Source organism: Ursus maritimus, unplaced genomic scaffold (assembly GCF_017311325.1).
Source record: "Ursus maritimus isolate PB19 unplaced genomic scaffold, ASM1731132v1 scaffold_7, whole genome shotgun sequence".
NCBI classification, from domain to species: Eukaryota; Metazoa; Chordata; class Mammalia; order Carnivora; family Ursidae; genus Ursus; species Ursus maritimus.
The window spans coordinates 53,284,484-53,307,635 of record NW_024426885.1 but is presented as its reverse complement, the minus strand read 5'-3'; the positions used below and the strand labels follow the sequence as shown (position 1 = coordinate 53,307,635).

At 39.1% G+C, this 23,152-nt stretch overlaps 1 protein-coding gene across 4 annotated transcripts in view; it reads right to left on the bottom strand.

Annotated features, from left to right (window-relative positions):
• ASCC1 (activating signal cointegrator 1 complex subunit 1) overlaps positions 1–23,152 on the bottom strand; it is a 92,840-nt gene that overhangs the window by 29,275 nt on the left and 40,413 nt on the right. For all 4 annotated transcript variants that reach the window (XM_040623859.1, XM_040623860.1, XM_008696011.2 and 1 more), the window contains exon 7: positions 18,601–18,720. In XM_040623859.1, coding sequence (XP_040479793.1) covers positions 18,601–18,720 — 120 coding nt within the window. The remainder of the gene's footprint in view (positions 1–18,600; positions 18,721–23,152) is intronic.

Below are 23,152 nucleotides of genomic sequence, written 5' to 3'. Positions count from 1 at the left end.
GGGAGAGAAAAGGCTATAGTCCCCACCACCATGGTGCTCACAGACTTGTGGAGCAGGTGGACACGGAAACCAGTCACTGAAATACATCATGAGGAGTGTTAAGGGAGGGATCAACTGTATACATGGAGAGGGCAAGGTTTTCACAGGAGGTTTAAACATGATCTTGATGGAACATGGAAGCTTGGCATCTCAGGATAGGGCTCAAGAAGCCAGGCTCAACAGACAGTTGCCTAAAAAGAAGTGCTTTATTGCTTCATCCAATCAGAGAACCTAAAGCTATCATGTGGTCATTATGTTTCTGCCAGGCTCAAAGGCAGTCTGGGACGATTCTAAGACACTTGCTTACCGGGAAGGAGCCTGCACTGTGAAGATCCCAGTAGCCTTGGACACTATCCCAGTGTTTCACTGAGGCCGAAGTGGAGTACCAGTAAAGACAGCTATAGGAAAATGCACAGGCTGCATGACTCCTCCCCGTGTGGACGCCAGGTAGCTCTAAGCAGTAAGGCTCTGCAGTGGCTGAGCTCTAGCTTGACAATGGCCATTCATTCTACCACCTCTCCCAGAAGCAACTGCACAGGTTTTCATCCTGTTCGGGTGTTTTGCTCAATAGCCTGAAGAACTCACTTTAACATTTCTTATAAGGCCGTTGTAGTGGTGATGAACTCCTTCAGCTTTTGTTTGTCTAGGAAACTCTTTTATCTCTCCTTCAGTTCTGAAGAACAACTTCGCTGGTTGTGCCGACAAGAGGGGTCAGCAACCCAGCAGGTGTGTGGTGAGCAGATCACGGTCCGAGGCCTCAGGAGGCGGCCCTCTTGTGTGATCACCCACTCCTGTGATGGTAAAACGCAGCCTGTGGCTTCTACATGTCGTGCCAAACGTCTCCTCTGAGACTGAAGCAGCTCGCCCTGGATATGCGGATGGTCCCCAACGAATGGCAGGGCGATGCGCCTGGTGGACTCGCAGGGAGCAGCCTGCCCCTCTCAACCTTCCCTCAGCCTTCTCTGAGATCTGTGCTGATGCTCATTGACTTCCCTGGCACCAAATCATGTTCCATGAGTCACGAGTGTACTAATGAACAAGAGATTTCACATTTTTTAGATTTCACATTTTTAGATGTACGAGTAACACTCTGTGTCAAACATCACCTCTTTCCTGGATACAAGTAGCCCTGAGAAATTTAGAGTTCATGAACCTTCCATTGTTTCTTGGGCCATGGCCCACATGGAATGGCCCACAGTGTAAGCCCTGCGGCCTGTGAGCAGCTGCTTCTTGAGCAGGGCTAGACAGTTTTGCTTCAGGTGAGGTGTGGGCCAAGCCTGGCCTGCGCGGCCCATTGTGGGAGCTTGCCTCAGGTAGAACACTCTGGCTGCAGCCACTCAGTGGCCGGATGTCCATCTCCAAGGACTGTAGCCTATAGTACCCCGACCCTCCAGTCATCTTTCCCCCACTTAGATGTGAGCAAAACAACTCTTTTTGCTTGCCCTGCGTGCACTGCAGCAAGAAGAAGTCACTGTCCCCCAGAAATTGGCTCAGAAGCACAAACGATTATTTTCCCTTTCATGGTTTTCAGGCTCCAAAGTTCCAAGTTAAATCTTCTCAAAATTCTAATTTACCTTAATTGCTTTTTATGAAATACTGTCTACTAATCAAAGAACATGTATAACATGAGTAAGCCATAATTAATAATAATAATAACAATAAAGTAAATACCCATGTCTCCTCTACCCATCTTCAGAACACAGGGCTGGGACTAGGGCCGAAGCAAGTGAAGAAATGACCTTGGGCACAAAATTTAAGGGGGTGCCAAAAAATGCAGTAACCAAAATAAATCATGTTTAATGCAATATTTTAAAAAATCAAAATTAATGCCAAAAAAAATTCCATGATGAACAGAGTATCAAAATTTTGAATGAAGAGGAGATCAGTGTTGCTGAGTTCTCCCTTTGCGTCAGGCTTCAGTGTGGCTTGGCACGGGGTAGAACATTAGAACACACCAGTCCCTCAAGATGCTCCGGGCTCTGGAGACCCCTGTGATTCTGCGTGGCCTCGTGACCTCGGCACTCCTCAACACGCACGTTTTCTTATCGGGCTTCCTCCGCTCAGCAGCTTGATAAGTGCCACCTCTGTGCCTTCTGTTCCCCGAGCCACAGGATGCAACCCCTCCCTCCACTTATGCAGACCTTACCACCCTTCCAGGCCCAACTCAAATCCCACTCTTCCACGAAGCCTTTCTAACCACCCTAAGAGCCCACTCCCCTGTATCTGTGAGCAGTGATTCTGCCCTTCTGTGAAATGCCACTCTACTCATGTGTGCTCTACTTAGCATTCTCAGGGACCGTCCCTTGCTGTTGCAAGTCTCTCTGTCCTGTTCCCCTACCAGGATGCATGCCCCTTAAGAGCATGTTATATTTTCTTGTATCTTCCAGAACATCATTATACTTGGCTTTCAGTAACTACTGGCTGTGATTGGTTAACTTATGGATGTGACTGGTAAAAAAGTGAGAAGTGAAGAGCACCTGGGTGGCTCAGTCAGTTGGGCGTCCGACTCGTGGTTCTGGTTCAGGTCATGATCTCACGGGTTGTGAGATCGAGCCCCACATCATGCTATGCACTTGGCAGGGAGTCTGCTTGAGTTTCTCTCCCTCTGCCATTCCCTGCACTTGCATACACTTTCTCTCTCCCTCTCTCTCTCTCAAATAAATAAACACATCTTTTTTTTTTTTAAGCGGGAAGTGAACGTAAAAAATAAAATAAACATGGTCTTGAAGGACTGCATATGTGCCATTTTATACAGGATGATCGGGGAAGGCCTCCCTGAGACAGTGACATGTGAGCAGAGACTCGAGGGATCAGCATTGCACAGAAAAGGAACAGCAACGACAGACCTATGAGGCAGCATGCGTGTGGTACAACTGAGGAATAGTTAAAAGCCAGTGTATGGAGTGGAGCTGTGGGGAGGATCACATCACATGGGGCTTTCATAGGGCTCAGAGGCTCCTGTGAAGACTTTGTTTTTCACTCAGGGTGAGGTGGGAGCTTTTGGAGTGTTCTCAGCAGAAGGATGACATGATCTGACTGGCATTTTAGAAAGAAACTTGCGGCTGCCGTGCAGAGGACAGTGGTGGAGGTGAGGATGAAGCAAGAAGGCAGTTAGGACACCTTCACAACAACCAGATGGCTGGGGTGACAGGGGCGGAGGTGGTGAGAAGTGGAAGCTTTTCTGATATACCGGCGTCAAGAGTGGAAGGTGGTCTTAGAAGAATTTTTGTGCTCAACATCTGAAACACCAAATATAAAAGAGAACAACACATTGGAGGATTTGTGAGACATCTGCAGAAAGGGAAGGGCACTGATGAAATGAAAAGGCAGGCTGAGCAAAGCCCGGCTGTGGAGGTTCCTGGGGCCAGGGCGGGTTGGAGTCTTACTGTGTGGGCAGCAGGAAACCAAGGAGGGCCAGTAAGAAGCAAGATACACAGGCAAAACCAAAGGCATGGAAAGCCAGTTAAGAGAGATGTGCTTCCTGACGTAGTGGTCTCAATATTTTCTCTGATTACAAAATAATACAGGTTCATTATAGAAAAATTGGAAAATGAAGAGAGCCATAAAAAGAAGATCATAACCTGTCCATCCACATAGAAACACTTAAGCTTTTGTTACATAATTTTTAAGTCTTTTTCTACAGAAATACATCAATTTTAAAAGGACAAAACATTTTTCTAAACTTGCTTATTTCACTTCATGTACCCCGAATATTTTTCTATGTCATGGAGTATTTTTTTAAATATCGTTTTAGATACCTTTTAGAGGAGCGATGAGAAAGGCTAACCAATAAAATACTGGTAAGGATGGAAAAAGAGGGCTGACTCATGGAAACAACTTTGTCCCTACTTTCCTAAGGGGAAAATGAAATATATTCATGCTGCACATAACTCTGCTTTTAGAGTTAACTGATTTAATTAATTGTGCATGTGGACCTCCAAGCAAAGACCTACATTATATTGGTTCTAAAGTTTCTGATTAACACCATGACAGAACCACAAAGTTTTGAAACACTTCTAAGCATTACAACTTAACTTAAGTCTGACATCATTAAGCACTGCAAAATCCACCTCAATTATAAATCGCAGCAGAGGGGAGCCTGGGTGCTCAGTCGGTTGAGCATTCGACTCTTGATTTTGGCTTAGGTAGTGATCTTGGCACGGTGGGGTCAAGCCCCACGTCAGGCTCAGTGCAGAGTCTACTTGTCCCTCTCCCTCTGCTCCCCACCCCCGACGTGTGCTCTGTTTCTCTCTCAAATAAATAAATAAAATCTTAGTGAAGAGAAGGGCCATATGCACCCCAATGTTCATAGCAGCATTGTCCACAACAGCTAAATCGTGGAAGGAGCCGAGATGCCCTTCAACAGATGACTGGATTAAGAAGGTGTGGTCCATATATACAATGGAATATTACTCAGCTATCAGAAAGAACGATTTCTCAACATTTGCTGTAACATGGACGGGACTGGAGGAGATAATGCTAAGCGAAATAAGTCAAGCAGAGAAAGACAATTATCATATGGTTTCACTCATTTATGGAACATAAGAAGTAGAAAGATTGGTAGAAGAAAGGGAAGAAGAAAGGGGGGGTAAACAGAAGGGGGAATGAACCATGAGAGACTATGGACTCTGGGAAACAAACTGAGGGCTTCGGGGGGTGGGGGAATGGGATAGGCTGGTGATGGGTAGTAAGGAGGGCATGTATTGCATGGTGCACTGGGTGTTATACGCAAGTAATGAATCATCGAACTGTACATCAAAAACTAGGGATGTACTGTATGGTGACTAACATAATATAATAAAAATATTATTATTAAAAAAATAAAAGTATGTGTTCCTCTGGGGGGGAATAAATAAATAAATAAATAAAATCTTTTAAAAAACCCATAAATCACAGCAGAATGATGCCTCTTTTTTCTTTCTATTCTATTAAAGAAAAAGAAGTGATTAGGGAGTTCAACTAGATAGAAATAGGGAACAAGAAATATTAGAGGAAGGAAATTAAACAAACAAAATGAAAGAAACCAATTTTCAGCTCTGTCTTTCAGGAAAATTAAGATTTCTGTCCAACGCGCAGACTTAAGACTTTGAAGAAACTAAAGTCCTTTAAAAAGTTCTAGTCTAACCTCTCATTTTACGTAAGAGGAAATGAAGCATAGACAGGATGAGTTGCTCAAAATCAGGAAAAAGAGACAGAATCCAAGTCAGTTTTGTACTGTTATCAATTCACTGTGCATTCCACAAAGGTTGGCTCTTTATCTTATACACTGCTTTATCTTGGCATCTAAATTAATGCCTAACTGACACATAATCAGTTCTCAATAAATAGTTGTTGCATGCACGCATGACTCACAGATGACAAATATTTTGGGGTTCTATTAAAAGAACTTAAGGATACTTAGGTACAGGCACTAAATTTCAGGTTGATGTCACAGATACATTTCACAATATGTCCATATATTTCTAACAGCACAATCTTTCAATTCTTACTTCATTGATCCCTTCCTGTTTGACTATTTATGAGTCACAGAGCTTCTCTATCTCTATGCCTCCGCTGCCTCATAAGTGAATTAAAAATCATGTAGGGTTGCTATGAGAGAAATTATGAATTATTCTTAAGCAGCTTTATTATTTAGATAGTGCTTAGAGTTTGGAAACAGAAGCCAGTTATTCACGCTTTAAATCTAAGCTCTTAAAGGTCTGTAAGTGCTCCAAAGCTCAAGCATCCCAGAGCCGCCTTTTTTTTTTTTTTTTAAAGATTTTATTTATTTATTTAACAGAGAGACAGCAAGAGAGGGAACACAAGCAGGGGGAGTGGGAGAGGGAGAAGGAGGCTTCCTGCCGAGCAAGGAGCCCAATGCAGGGCTCGATCCCAGGACCCCAGGATCATGACCTGAGCTGAAGGCAGATGCTTAATGGCTGAGCCACCCAGGCGCCCCATGAGCCCCCCAGGCGCCCCTCAGAGCCATCTTTACAGATGTGGATTTGTACTGCAGAAAGACCACTGACTCCCTAGAAAGTACAAATTCCTGGCGTTTGGGATTTTTTTTTCCATTTTAATTCAGTTCCATACTAGTAATATTTCCTGAGTGCTTACTGTATACAGACATTATGCCAGTCACTACAAAAATAAAAAACTAAGCAAGCATAGTCCTTGTTATTAAGGAGCCTGCAGTCTATTAAGGTAACTATAAAGGAAGACTTTGGTAATGACACAAGGAATACAAGATGGTTCAGGTAATTTAAATGTGGAAGAGAGTATAGCTGGGTTGGGACCAGAACAGACTCTTAGGAGGATGGGCTTAGGACAGAAAGCTAACTGTACCCAAATCATTTTGTGTATCTGCTGAATAAGTGAATTTAGTACATAACAAACATTTACTGAACATCTATGAACCTGAATTATAAAAGGTGCTGGATATACAAGGCTGAATAAGAGTATGCCCTGCCATGAAGAATCTTACAGTCTACTTAAGAAAAGGAAAAAGGAAAAAAAAAATAAAAAGAAAAGGAAAAAGAAAGGATAGCAATCAGGAAAGACAGCATGTGAACACAAAAAGATGAGAAATAACAGGAGAGAAGTTTTAATCATAAGAAACGATATTAACCAAGACACAAAGAATCATCAGTAAGTGGTGAGGCCGGCCTGGGCTTGGGCCAAATGCAAGGGTAGTGGAAGATCAAGTTGAAATATTAAGTTGGTCTTACCGGAAGATTGTCTTATACCTCTTCGGAAGGTCTTGAATGCTAGACTGAGGAATATGAATTACTTCAAAAGATGATATGAAAGGATGGGAGATTTTTTTCCTCTCTTCTTTAAGTTTTTATTTAAATTCCGGTTATTTAACATACAGTGCAATACTAGTGTAAATATAGTGATTCAACACTTCTATACAGCACCTGGTGCTCATCACAAGCACACGCATTACTCCCCATCACCTACTTTACCCACACATACCACATCTTTATCCATTCATCAATCAGTGGATACCTGGGCTGTTTCCACAATCTGGCTATTGTTGAAAATGCTGCTATAAACATCACGGTGCGTGTATCCCTTTGAATTAGTATTTTTGTATTCTTTGGGAAAAATACATTTGTATTCTTTGGGAAAATAGTGCAAATGCTAGATCACAGGGTAGTTATATTTTTAACTTTTTGAGGAACCTCCATACCATTCTCCAGAGTGGCTGCACAGTCTGCATTCCCATCAACAGTGCAAGAGGGCTACCCTTTCTCCACATGCTTGCCAACACCTACTGTTTCTTGTATTGTTGTTTTTAGCCATTCTGACCAGTGTGAAGTGATATCTCATTGTAGTTTGGATTTGCATTTCTGTGGGGAGATTTTTAAGCAAATAAGTCCTATAGCATACAGGCTATGGCTTAGAAGGACAAATGTAGTTGTATTTCATAAGATCTATACACATTGACATAAAACAAAAGTAACTTCTAGGTTACGTGTCATGAGAAGAATGAACTGTTAACCCATGCGTGTAATGTGGTCCTGTTTATGTAAAATGATTTGCATAGAAGACAGTGACTCTCAGCAGTGTTTGTTCTGCTTCCAGTCTACTGGGTAGGAACATGAAGAGGGGCAGGGCAGGGGGAAAGGGAGCCAGTTAATTTTCACTTTACCAATCTGTAAGCCTACACTTTCGTAAAAGAAAACAATGCAAAAAGAAGCAGCTTTGGGGCGCCTGGCTGGCTCAGTCGGTAGAGCGTACAACTCCTGATCTCAGGGCTGTGAGTTTGAGCCCTATGTTGGCTGCTGAGATTATTTAAAAATAAAATCTTAAAAAAAAAAAAGGGGGAAGAAGGAAAGCAGCAGCAGCTTGGGTGTGAAAGGAAGATGGCAAATTGAAAGATGGTGCAGAGATACGCCAGGCTGCACTGCTGCGGGGTTTAACTCTAACTGCCCACACACACATACACTTCTCTCATCTTCTTTTCAGCAAACTTCTCAAAAGAGTAGTCGGTCTCCAATTATTCTCAATCCCCTCTTCTGCCCCAGCATGAGCACAGGCTTCGGTCAGACAGAGCAAAGTCAAACTGTAATTCTACCACTTAGAACACACGCTAATGACTACTGCCCCTGACCTGACCAAGTAAACCTGACCAAATATAACACTAGCCTGTTATACCAACATTATTAGGGGAAAAAAAAATCAGATAATCTAAAAAAAAAAAAAAAAAAATCACTTACTATCTGGAAAGAACCACTGATAAGATTTTTATATATTCAGATTAACTGATTTATTTCTCTCTTGCTCTCTTTTCCCACTTTTGAGGGAAAAGTAAATGTATATCTACAAATTGTTTTGTAATCTGTTTTCATCAGATAATACTCCATAGGGAATATTTTCCATTTTTCCAAGACATAATTTTTAGTTGATCCCTAGTATTCTCTATTCTACAGATGTTCTATAGTTTATTTCCCACTCATCTGACTATGAAGTTTTGGATTGTTCCCAGTATACACTGCTATATGCAATACTGTAATAGAGATCTCTCACATATAGAGGTCTGTCCACATATCTGATTAATTCCACTAGAAAAATTCTTATCGGGAGAATTAGCAAGTCCAAGACGTATAAAATAAAAGTGCCAGTTTGCTTTCCAGAAAGTTTGTCCTAATTTATAGCTTTACCAGCAGGGACCTTCTCATGTCGCTCATCAAACATCTACTTAGTTTTCTTCTATTTTCAAAATTTGTATGTTTTCTTTTCATAGTTTAGTGCTTAGGCAGATTTAAGGTCCTTCAGGTAAGGGTCATTCTACCCATCTGTGTATCTCTTATGGTGTCTACTTTGTTGGGTATTTAGTGCAACCACTTATTAGCACTTTTACTGATCTCTTATCAACTTTAGAGGGTTTTTTAGTAGACTATAATGTTATCCTCAACAGCAATTTTTGTATTCAACTGTCCTCTGTTTTATAGTTTAGGATTTAGTGTGAAATTTCCAAACAATGTGTTTAAGAGTAATGGTTATTATAGGCAATCATGCTTTCTTTCTGATTATAATGGCAATAATAAGCCCAATAAATTACCATTCACTAGGATTGTTGGTGTCTGCTTTAAAATAGATATTTACCATATTAGGCAATATCTTTCTATTTTCTGAAAGTTTTTAATGAAAAAAAAATAGGCTGAATTTCATCAAAAGCCTTTTAGGCCTGTATTGAGATATCATTTTTAAATTTGTTCTATTGAGTTGGATGTTATTAGATTCCCTGGTCTTAATTCATCTTTGTGTTCCTGAGATTAACCAGCTTAGTCATAATGGATCGTATTCATCTGACTCCTACACTCCACCTCCAGAAAACTGCCCAATCAAGTAGATTTTACTCTTCTTGCACCTACGTACCAATTCTTGTCACTACTGTTCTAGTTCAGGCCTTGTTTCTCACCTGGATTCTTATAATGACTTTTAAATACTTCCCCCTCTTGTTCCTGGCTCTTCTTTTCAATTATATATGTAGTCCTATAATTGCATTAAATTTATATAGAACCACTTGAGAACTGATATCTTTATGAAACTAAGCCTATCAATGAATATGAACAATCTATTTATAATTTATAATTTTCTGCAAAAAGGTCTTACACATACTCTGTCATAGTTATTTCCTAAGTACCTTATGGGTTTTGGTGCTACCGTAAATGGGTGGTATCTTTTTATGTCTTTTCTTCAATGTTATCACTCTAACCTGGCTACTCACTTTCAACTCTAGCCTGGATTGCAATATGACCTGATTTCTCCACTTGCATTCTTTCCCCCTCTAATCCATTCTACCACACATTACCTTTTTAAAATGAAAGATCATGTCACTATATTGCTTCAACCCTTCAGTGCACCTAGGAAAACAAGACAAATTCTTTAGCAACTGTCTAGACCTTGTGTAATCAAGTCTCTGTCTGCCTCTCTGGCCTCATCTCCCTTGTTTATCTCCCCTGGTCTTCTTTAAGTGCTGAAACACACTAAGCTCTCCCCAGGTCTTTGCACTTGCTCTTCCCTCTGCCTAGTACACTCTTACCACCGTTCTTTTGTGTCTTTTAAGTCTGAACTCAAATGTCACCTCCTTAGAGATACATCCCCTGGCCACTGCATCTGAAGTAGGTCCCCTATGTTATTCCTTTTATCCTCTTGTTTCTTTTGTAGAATCTACTATAGTTCATAATGATTTTATTCACTTTTTTTGGTCTGCTTCCTCTTTGGACAGCTAGAGTGGGTCTGGAGGATCCAAGACGGCCCCACTCACATGACTGGAGCCCTGGTTCTGGCTGTCGACTGGGACACCTTAGTTCTTTGCCTCATGGTCTCTTTTTCCAGCTGGAAAGTTTGGACTTCCCTAAAGAGCAACTGTGTCCTGAGAGATTAACTCTGAACACAAAAGCTGCAAGATCTCTAAAGGCCTAGCATTGACAGTCGTCCAAATCATTCCTGTCCCATTGTATTAGTCAAAGCAGGTCACAGGGCTGGTGTCTTTTTTAAATGATGTTTTCTGTTTGTTGCTGGTACACAGAAAAGCAATTGACTTCATTATACTAACTTTATAGCCAATCACTTTACTAAACTCTCTTATTATTTTTAATAACTTGGTAATTGTAGATAAACTTGCTTTATTTCTGGTCAGAAAATGTCATTTGTAATATACTAACTTACTGAAATATATTAAGTCTTACTTTATGATCTACTGTGTACCCCCATTTTTTTTCAACTGTTCCATATGTCTGAAAAGAATACGAATTCTCTAATTGCTGGGTATGTAATTCCAGAAATGACTACTATATTAAATTTGTCAATTGTCAAAATCTTCTGTATCTTTACTGATTTTACATCGCTTGACCTATCAATAATGGGAAGATATGTTGCAATCTCCTATGATCATAGATTTCTCAATTTTTCCCCAATAAAAAATTAATTATGCAAATTTGGTTTAATCAACTAGAACAATCCAGGTTCCAGTGGGTTCACACAAGTTCAAAATTATATCATCTTGGTAAATTGTTTATCATTATGTAACAGTCCTCTCTACTGCTAAGCCTAACATGTTTGATATTAATTCTGTTATGCCAACTTCCTTCTGGTATTTGCCTAGTATATCTTTTTCCTTTCTACTACTGCAACTCTGGGTAAGAGCATATAACTGAATTTTGTTTAATCTTATCTTTCTTAACCAGTGAGTTTATTAACAGGTATCATGAATATATAAATCTAGATAGATAGATAGATAGATATCCGGACTTACCATCTCACGTTTAAATATTCATTCCACTTTTTTCCACGCTTCTTGCTCCTTTTTATAAATTTGTTCCTCTGTCCTTTTTCTCTCTACTTGTTATTTATACACTCTATTTTAGATTTACTTTTAAATTTTTAATGTATGCATTTAGCTTAACAAAGTTAAAAAATATCTTAACACCCTGTCCCCAAATAATAATTTAAAAAAACTAGAATACTTCAACTCCAGAATTCTCTTCAGTCTTGACTTACAGTGCTCTTAGCTGACATATATGTTAACTGAACAATGTTCTCTTTTTTACATTTTTATTTATTTTTAGCTCTTTTTTAAAAAAAACTTTCCCCAGTAAAAAATAATTATTTTATATAGACAATGTCTGCCATTTTATGTATTTAGCATTCTTTTCTGAATCTCACACTAACCTTCCTACACCTCAGACATTCTGGATTCATTTTCCTTTTCTTGAAATATACCCTTTATACATTCCTTTACTGCAGACATCTCACAATGATAAATTCTCTGAGTTTCTGTTCATCTGTAACAGTCTTCATTTCACCTTTGTTCATTTTTTTAAAGATTTATTCATTTGAGAGAGAGAGAGAGCGAGCAAGCATGAGAGGGAGAGGATGAGGGAGAGTGAGAGAGAATCTCCAGCAGATCCCCACGCTGTGCGCGGAGTCTGATGCAGGGCTTGATCTCAGGACCCTGAGATTATGACCTGAGCCGTAACCAAGAGTTGGATACTTAACTGACTGTGCCACCCAGCTGCCCCCATTTCACCTTTGTTCTTAAAGATTTTTTTTCTGAGTACACAATTCCAGGTTCATCATTATTTTCTCTAGAAAATATTCTGCTGTCTTTTGAGTTCCACTATTGCTCCTCAGAGTTCCTTGTAACTGTCACTCCTTTGTGGGTGACTTCTTTCAGGATCTGTCTTTGGTGCTCTGCAGTTCCGTGAAGGTTTCTCTTGATATGGATCTTGTTTTATTTATTCTGCTCATTCGTTTATCTAGTGCCAATGTCAATCCAAGCCCCTCTAATTTCTTCACATGGCCATCTCATCCTTACCCTACCTCTTCCTCACTAAACCTCATCCATATCTGGAATTCGCTAGACTTTTTCTTGCCTCGGGGCTTTTGTTCTGTATTTTCTTTTGCTGAGAACAAAAGGTGGGAGAGCCTTCCCACCTCTCCTTTGCCCGCAAACTCTCACTTCTTTAGATCTCAATTCAATATTGATTCCTGAGAGTCTTTCCTTGACCCCGCCCTCCCTCCAGGCTGCATTGCTATGCTAGTTCCTCTAACAGCATACCATTTTCCCTCCCCTTTGCGATTACAGTTGACCCTTGAACAATGCAGGAGTTAAGGGCACCAAACGCCGTGCAGTTGAAAATCCATGGCTAACTTTTGAGTCCTCTAAAACTTAACTATTGACAGCCTACAGTTGATGGGAAGCCGTACTGAGAACATGAAGAGTCGATGAACACATATTATACATTAACACGTTACACATATTATATACTGTATTCTTACAATAAAGTAAGGTAGAGAAAAGAAAACGTTATTAAGAAAATCCTAAGGAAAATAGATTTACAGTATTATACTATATTTATTGAAAAAAATGTGCATGTAAGTGGACTCGTGCAGTTCAAATCCATGTTGTTCAAGGGTCGACTATACATTTACATGTTGTTAGCATCTGTTTCCTCCACTAGCCTGTATACGACGTAGGGATAATGACTGCACCTGGCTTCATTCACCATCCTATACTCATAGCCTAGCACAGTGCCTGGCAAACAACAGGCACTCAATAAATTCATGTTGAATAAACAAGTGACCAAATGAGAATCCAACTTCCTTTACATGGCATATAACACCGCTCCTAGAGCTGCACTTGCTACTTATTCCCTTTCCTAAAATGCTACTCTCTCCGCCTGCAAACTCCTTTTTCAGCAGAGAAATGGAGCCTTCCTTTACAAAACTTGCCCACACATGAGCAGAGTTTTGCTGCCTGTCTATGCACCCCCAGAATCTCAATCATAGCCCTCACCCCAGTGTACTCTACTTACTGACATCTGCCTCCTCCTCAAGATGGAAGCCCTAGAGTCCGCTGCACCTCACAGGCTGGGCGTTTGAGAAATGCCTGAGGGAAAAGACGACTGGCAATGCACTGCAGGGTGGAACAGCTGATGGTGCCAGGTCTTTGAGGAAATAAGAAGGAATGAGATCAGGAGATGAAGAGATTAGCCTCACCAGAGATAACATATGCCACTCTTCAGAAAGAGAATGAAATCAAGTGGGGTAGGGTGATGAAAACAGACTGAGGGGAAAAGGAAGGAAGTTGCTGAGTTGACTTTATGTTCTCAGCAAAATGTGAGGCAGCCATTCCTCTTAAAGGGACAAGGATGGAAGCTCGTGTGATGGTACCAGACAGAACAGAACAGCCACTTTGTTCAATGCTTAAGTCTTAGCAACAGCTGACTACCATGTAATGAGTACAAGACTACCACAAATTCCTTACCCAGTCATGCTTTCCCAAACCCAAGGATGCATCAATAAGTGAACCTACACTGTCCCAGCGCAGTTTCCAGAGGTAAAATCTGATCTAAGTGGCTCCATCCTTTTAAAGGTCAGTCACTTCACATTCAAACATTTTAAGGGAAGGAACCTCTGATTTAAACTACACGAAATCATACAAAGAAAGTTGAATGTATTTTTAATACAACATGGCCTCTCTCCCATGCCTCCTGCACTGAGCGGTATCTCTTCATATAAACAAACAAAAAGATGTAATGTTCCTTTCTGTATCAATTTGCACAGTCTTCCAAATCACCTTGCACAAAGGAGGCATTCAAGTAGTTTTAAAATTGAAATAAATAAGAGGTGTTTAAGTCTCTTAGTAATTCCCACAAATTTGAGGAGGGAAATTTACAAATCTTTCTGAAATAACATAAACATGTCTCTCCTTGTGAAAGAGGAATGGGCAATAGAAAAAAAAAATAGAGCAGTAAAAGAGATGGGAATTACTCAAAAATGTTCTTTGTTGATCACACTAGTGGATTCAGTGGATATCTCATCAGACCTTTCAATTTACAAAGCCTTGACAACAGTTAAGTGTGCAAAATTTGTAAGGGCTGGATCTATGGGAAAATAATGGGTGTATTCACCTTTGAAGTACCCACTGTTTCATTCATGTGGGTACCAATTATGTCTGAGCACTGTCTTCAAAAGCCATCTAGCTTCTATAGCTCTTATTTTCTTCCAATCTCAAAAACCTATTATTCTTTACACTTGAAGACCTCCAAGAGAACAAAGGGTCTAACTATTAAAGCAAAAGGTAAAGATATCCAATGGGAAAACTCAAAGTAATGATTTTATTATCTCTTCCCAGTGACTCTCTTTTTCCCTCTGGGGGCCACCGAGAATAAATAAAAACTGTGGAGGCGTAGGTTAGGAAAAATTCACTATGTTATTTAATGAAATGCTGTAATCCCATCTAAAATCTCCATATAGCTTCATGTTAACTGTATGTCTATAGGCTATCACAGATTTCAGTCCTACAACGGTAAGGTTTAAACTAGTATGAATAAAAATTAAATAAACCCCATAACAGTTAATAAGGAAAGAAATTAACAGAGGTCAGGCTAAGTGGCTATGATGCTATAAAACTACAAGGTTAATCAAGGAAATAAAAACTTTAGTACATTTTAAAAGTGAATCAGCCCCAAAGAATTGAAGACGGCTCTATTCACAACAGCCAAAAGGTGGAAACAACCCAAATGTCCATCAACTGATGAATGGATAAACAAAAATGTAGTCTCTCCATACAATGGAATGTCACTCAGCCATAAAAAGGAGTGAAGTACTGATCCATGCTACAACATGGATACACCTTGGAAAACGTTATGCTGAGTGAAAGAAGCCAGACACAAAAGGCCACATATTGTGTGGTTCCACTTATAGGAAATATCCAGAAGAGGCAAACCCATAAAGGCAGTCAGTGGATTAGTGGTTGCCAGGAGCTGGGGAGAGGAGAATAGAGGGGTATGGAAGAGTGGGAATGACTGCTTCAAAGGTACAGGATTTCCTTTTGGGGTAATGAAAATGTTCTGGAACTAAACACTGGTGACGGTTGCACAATGTTGTTGATGTCCTTAATGCCACTGAACTATATACTTTAAAATGGTTGAAATGGTGATTTTTATGTTATGTGAATTTTATCACTTAAAAAAAAAGTGGGTCACAGCTTTCCATTTTATTCTAGAAATAAGAATTGGAACATAGTGTATCCTACTTAACCTAGCAAACACACACCGAGAACCTTTACTCTGACCTACGAATTCCGAGCACGGTTTTGCTGTGTATGCATTCCTTAGCCCAACTACTTAAACTCTCCGAACCTCCCTATCTACAAAACGGGCATACTAACAGCATCTATCTTATACAGATGTTGCAAAGATAAAATGGAGATAATACTGTCTAAGCACAGTGCCAGGTAAGAGTAACTGCAAAACAAGTTAGTTATAATTTCCCCGGAAACTCTACAATCTTCAATGTTAGAAATAAAACCTTACCTAGATCAAAGACTGTTGCAGGATCATTTGTGGACCTTTGGAGTTCCCTGAGACCCTTTGAGGGGAGTCCATGAAGTCAAAACTATATTTATATTAATTGTAGGACATTATTTGCCTTTTTCACTGTTATGACATCCACATGGACAGAGCAAAAGCAATGCTGGGTAAAACTGTTGGCACCTTAGCATGAATTAAGACATAGTATCAAACTGTACTAGCAGTAGTATATTCTTCACTAGACATCCACAGTTTTTTTTTTTTAAATCTAGTTTCATTTATACTTGATGAAACAGTAAAAATGATTAATTTTATTAAATCTCAGGCCTTTAGTATATGCGTTTTTTTAAAACAAAGATTTTATTTATGTATTTGAGAGAAAGAGAGAGAGAGAGCATGAGCAGGGCAGAGGCAGAGGGAGAAGCAGACTCCGGGCTGAGCAGAGAACCTGACACGGGGCTCGACCCCAGGACCCTGGGATCATGACCTGAGCCAAAGGCAGAAGCTGAACTGACTGAGCCAAGCATGCACCCTGAGTACATGCCTTTTTAAGATTCCTGTGTGATAAGCTGGCAGTATGTATGAAGCAGTTGGGCTGTATACCAAAGTAGAAGGCTCTCTGCAGGAAAAGCACTTGCGAGGTTTTCAGAGCTGGAGTTGAACTAGCCTCTTTGTCCATGAACACCATTTGTATTTGAAAGAACGACTGACAGACAAATTATGGTGATTCAGACTTGGTTATCTGACAGACATTTTCTCAAAAAAGAACTTTAAGGAAAACAGTATTTTTGGCCAATAATAAAATTCAAGCTTTCAAGTGAAAATGAGAATTTTAGAAAATGTGTATCTGCTACCATGAGCTTGACAGCAGCTTCCTAATGCTTAAAGACTGTGATGAAATTAGCAGCGTGATTAATACATTTTTAATATTGCACAATGAAACGTGTCAACATTTGGAAGATCTGCATAACTCAGTGAACCAGTAAGGTCTAAATGACCAATACAAAATTGTGCATGGGTCAAAGATCCAGTCAAAATGCAAAAGAGACCAATGGATTTTAACGTAAGAGTATGAAATGTTCGCCAATCTGGTTTCTGATTTCACATTGCAAATGACCTTTTCGAAACTGTAACTTATCAAGTTTTAGCGTAGTACCAAATATCCAGAATCATCTGAAAATACCATTAAAGTACTCTTCATTTTCCCAAATACATTTCTGTGTGAGTCCAGATTTTCTTATATACTTAAATCAAAACAACATACTGCAACAGACTGAACAGAGAAGACGATATAAGAACCCACCTGTCTTCTATTAAGGAAACTTACAAAAATGTAAAACAATGCCTATCTTCTCACTAAATATTTTTGGTTTGGGAAATAGATTTCTCATGAAAATGTGTTATTTATATAAACAAAAAATATCTTGTTACTATTTTTAATAAACTATCAAATGTTAAATTTTGCAGTTTTAACTTCTAATAAGGTAAATATTGATAACTATAACCCATATAAAGAGAGGCTCTTTGGTGTCCTCAATAATTTTTAAGAAATTAAAGTGATTATGTGACCAAAAAGTTTGAGAACTGCTACCTTATCATTCACTGTTTTTGTTCACAAAACTGAAAAGTAATCTACCCCATGTAGCAGCCCTACAACACGGTGAAGACATTTGGATAGTTATAGCTTATAACACAAAGTAAGTGATCCATACCAGATATCAAATTCCAACCCAGTAGAAATGTTTTAGGATGTCCTAAAGGAACAATGTGCCCCCCCCTACTTTTTAAGGTAAGGTATTAGAACGCTATTTAGCCATATGCCAGTATCTAAGAAAAGACAAATCTGGTCCAAAACGCACACAAGACCAGATTCTATATCGTCCTTTCCTACCTTCCTCCATTCACTTACAATTGAATTGAGATAGGAGATAATTGAGAATACCAATTTGAATTGAGATAAGAGACATCTTACAAGGGATCTTCTACAAAAGCAAATCAATCTGGGGGCCTGCCTAGAGACTATGATTCTGTCTAGAGGGTTTCTGGTTCAGCGTGAGCTCTGTTCTATCCTGCCTTAATAAAAACACCACGAAAACAAACTTCCAATTCAAGTTTGGCTCCTCTACTCACTGAAGACCTTGACTAGACTAATAAATGGTGTTAACATTGGAAATGGCTCTGAATGCCTAGGCTAGCCTCAGAAATAGCCTGGTTTGCAGACCAAGAATCCCTACAAGTGATCTCAGTTTGATAATAACACCAGTAAAAAACAGTAAACATTTGTTGATGTGTGTTTTGATGATGTTTGCATGCGCTAAGCAGTGTTCTAAGCATTCGTGTAAATTAACTTAATCCTAATGATCTTACAGAGTTTGTATAGTTATCCCCATTTTGTCCTGGTATTCACTAGATCTGCATTATGTCACTTTTACAACTGCCATCCTAAATTCCCATTTTTCCTGCCTCCTATAGCCCTGAGAAACATGAAGAAAGCACTGAGCTCATAAGAACTAGATTGCTATAATCAATATCTACCACCCAAGTAACTCAATAATTATCAGATTAAAATCTGATCCTTTTTCCTACAACAAATTCCTCTTTTAAGATAGTACCTTCCTATGTTAAAAAAAGAAAACTGACACATTCTACAATAATAAGATCTCAAAGAAAAGGAATAAAACTTGTTGAACTTCTAGGAATGCTTTTAGGAACTTCTTGATGAAAGCAAAGAAGCATTCCAGAAACATACCTGTTGGAGCCATCTTTCATATGGACTTTGGCATAAAGAACATCCACCATGCCAGGATCATCGTTCATGTATTCTATCCCTGCCATCTCTACTTCTAAGGGTTTGCCCCCAGAAATGTCACTGCAAAGGAAAAAACATTAGATTTTTATAATTGTTTAAACTGAAAGGACTATTATATTTTAAACATGGTTATTATACATAGTCAAATATTACATATGAAATCATTGGTTTTTTTTTTTTACTAACAATATTATCTAATCATCCTTCTAATTTCAAAATTAACACGTTCTATGCACACCAACTAGAAACACAAGTATTTCCAAAGTCACACTATAGTTATCTCAATACCAGTTTATTAAGACTCAGAGGAAAAAGCCGAGGAATGACAGTTCTGACTGACAAAGACATTCACTGTGTTGCTCATCTCTCGGGCTTTATTTCATTATTTCTACAAGCCGCAAACACCATTTTACTCATCTAACAATGGTGGAGGCATAAAGTAGTATCACATCTCTAACAGCAATTTGGCAGTATTTATAAAAAGGCTTCAAGAATAGAAACCCTTTTTTGTCCAAGTAATTCAATTTCTAGGAGCCAAACCTAAGGAAATAATTATGAATTCAGCTACATATCCAACCATAGCTGATAAAGGAAAGCTCTTTACAGAAGAATTCCAACTGATAAACGCAGAAATAATGATGAAATTAGAATATCACCATTTTGCAATCCCTGAGAAATAATGGATGAAGACAATGATTAGCAATGGCTGCTAAAACTTAACGGCAAAAGGCTGGGGAAAGTATAGAGAGATCCCTATAGGCGGCTGCCCACACCCGAACCCATGATCAGGCTTATCACACACACAAAAAAGAACAACCAGACAATACATGCTTCCTGATATGATGTAACAGGTTATACTCATCCTCATGGAAAATAATTTATGCATAGGGTTTGACTGAGGCATTGTCTGGAGCAGCCAAAGATTGGCAACAGATTAAATACTCAATAGGGTTTTAAGAAAAGGTGCATGACAATGTGCATGCTATATATTACTATGTGTGCAAAAGATAGGGGTAAGAAAATTTATACATACACACACACGTATACATTTCCTTGTACATACATAAAATCTCTGGAAGGATACGAAGAAACTACTAAAATCTGTTGCCTTTAGAGAGGAGAGCAGGATGCTTGGTGGGAATAGCAGTGGAAAGGAAACTCTTCACTGCATATCCTTTGAATCTTTAAAATTTTTAATAAATGTGTTTAAAACCCTACGAGACCAGGAAGTCTATCCCTCTTGTCTACTCCTATATCCCCAGCACCTGGCACAGTGCCTTCTGTGAAATAGGTACTCCATAAATCTCTGGTAAACACTGATCAGATGTTCTAAAGAGAGAAGATTTTCTGGATTTCGAGAATTTTGAGAAGACTGTGGACGGACTCATGCTTATTTTGTCAAAACCATGTGGTACTCCTCAAAGACAAAAGGATGTTAGGACCCATCAAAAGGCAATTCTCAAAAAAGCAAAACAAAAAAGTTCTCTTGATATTGAACCAAGGTCCCAGGGAGACCTTTTGTAGCCTAGGAATCTTCATAGTAAAGATTCTCTTAGGGGCACCTGGGTGGCTCAGTCAGTTAAGCATCTGCCTTTGACTCAGGTCATGATCCCATGGTCCTGGGATCGAACTCCGCACCAGACTCCCTGCTCAGTGGGGAGTCCGCTTCTCCCTCTCCCTCCCCACCACCCTGCTCATGTTTTCTCTCCCTCTCAAATAAATAAAATCTTAAAAAAAAAAAGTTTCCCTTAAAACTTCAAGACCATATTATTGCACAAGACCAGGATTTCTTTCAGTAAGAAACTCAATAACTATTTTGGACAGATATTCGAGAAAAATTATTGCCTTCATCATAAGTATCCCTATTACCACCTCTAGTAAGTGGGATATTCTAAAACACAAGCCAAGCTCTGAACTGTTATTACCTGAGGCCTGTAGCTTCAACCAACAACACAGTGTATCTCCATTCCAAGTAATAGCCAAAGACTTCAATATGAAAGACTGCCATTCAATCCTATCAAAGTGCAGCCAACCAAACTTACGTGAGAAAAACAGTTTAACACAGACTATAAATTCCTCTACTGGTTTCAGCTCTAACCCTGCATAGTTAGATCACCCAAAAGCACCACACCATTGGTTTAGTTTCCCACTAAAATGTTTTTACTGGATTATGTCTAATGTTATACCCTCAAATTCTAGGGATCAATACAAGAGAGAACCATGTGAACAATGTTTTTGTATCTTCTGCAAAATTCCTGTTGAAGACACTGCTCATCATCATTTTGGTTTAATATTTACACGACAAGTTTTTCTCGGATTGAGAATGAGCAAAGGATTCTCTCCTTAAAAAATTGTTATCCTCCTTTTTATCAGATAAGAAGTATAATCGATGTGTTTCCTTCTGGAATGTAGTTCAAGTATACCAGTGCTTGAAAACTACCAAATTCTATTCATTGCTCAAGTACAATTATGACCTTTCCTTGGTTTTCAGGTAAACATTTTCTCCCCATTCCATCTTTATGGTTTCTGAGCTCCCTGACTTTAACATTTCTTCTGTATGTATGTCCTCACTTCGAACCACCTCAAATCTTTAGAATCAGATGGGGTACCAAGAACAACAAAAAATGAAACAATGAAACAGGATCTAAAGCCTGCCTTAGAAGTAGGATCAGAAACTCTTCCGACCTTCCCCAGGATGTACCAAGACGGAGAGAAATTCGGTGGTTTGCCTGATAAATGCTCTTTGTCTTGGTGACAAAACTTTTCCACCCAGGACACCAGCGAGCACACTTTTCAACTGAGTGACATCTGAGGCAATGATTGGGAAGCAACATTTGTCCGTGGGTATTCTTCCTTTTCTCTCCTCACTCTTGTCCCTTTTTCTCTTATTATTTGGTGTTACCTCAGGCCTATGGGGAACACTTAGCTACAAGAGGAGTGATACTGGAATTTAAAAGTGCTGCGTATCTGTCAGACTACACACTCAGAGCCACGGCACGGCTTGTGCTCTACATCTCACAAAGAAAAGTCACAAGGGAGACATTTAAAGCTTCAGCGTTTACTGAACACTGAATAATTCATTCGAAATCGATAGAGCTACATGAGCCGTTAGCCTGAGAACTGACATCAAAGTTCTGTTTCTGGTCAGGTAACATCCCTTGAACTTAAAAAACACCCTAAAATTTAAAACAAATATTCAACTACCCATTTCTTTAAAATATCTAGATAGCAGCACAGTTTTTAATTCAATCCGAGCCTAGCCCCATTTATTTAATATCTCAATTTAAAAAGCCATCTAAGTAAGTACCACAGCATGTTATATATTAGTCTGTTCAATTTCAGTGTTTTCCTTTCTCATATTTTAATTTGGAATCTTTACATTATAAAAGGTTCAGATTAGAAATGCCATTATTTACTGACAGTTTCTCTAAGTATACCAAGTACAAAGGCTGAGCTCTAAGAGTAAGAGTAAGGAAGGGAAAAAAGCTAAATGATACATTTTACTCACCAGGGCTACAATATAAGTGTGTGTGCATGTGTGCATTCATGCGTGTATGTGTGTGTGTGTGTGTGTGTGTGTGTGTGTGTGTATGTGTATACATGAACTTTTTTTTTAGGAAACATTTTTTTTCCTTTTAGGGAAACAAGGCACTTCTAACCAATCTAAACAGCCAATTCTGATTCTCATTCTCCTCAGAAATAAATTAATTTTGCACTACGTACTTTTTAAACAAGAGTATGTGGCAGAGGAGAAGGTGGGAGAAGTGGGCTGGGGAGGCTCACTTTACTTGCTGGTTTCAAATCTTTCCAGCTTTTTTGAAAAAAGCATCTTCAAAAAAATTTCTGCCTGCACTGCACATTTTTGGCAGTGCAACTTTGTCCTATTTCAAAAGCTTTGCTGAATTTGAAAAACTACAATTACTGTTTTCATCCTGTCATGTCAAAAATTCTTAGGAACTATTAAGGCTGCTCTTCATTTCCTATGCACACCAACCCTGACATGCTTAAAGGGCTCAGATTTGGCATTTAGTCACAAAAGGCACCAAGAGACATAAAAGGGAGGAACTCAGCTAAATCCTCACATAGCTCAGGATGAAGCTTCAGTGATTAAAAACCTGTGACCTGATTTTCGTAGGTAAAAAAACAAATACTTCCTGAAACAAATATTTTATCTACCTTTAAATTTCTTCTTAGTAAGATTATCCCAATGGCAGCCAAGAAAATGTGGCTGCTGTCAGTTTCACTTAGCAAAAAATGATCTGGAAATAAGTTAAGGTATCAGGACTAACTCTTAAACCACGTAACATTGCTCTGCTTTGTAAGGTGAAGCATAAAGTTTTATCTTAGGCAAGGAAATTGTAAATAATTACCCAAGAATTTTGAATTTGAGGTTAAGATGGAGAGAAAGTTATGTCCATCAGTGAGCAAAGATCAAGACAAAGAAGTATTCTTTGCAGACTGCAAACCCAATCAGCTTAGATTTTGCTCAAGA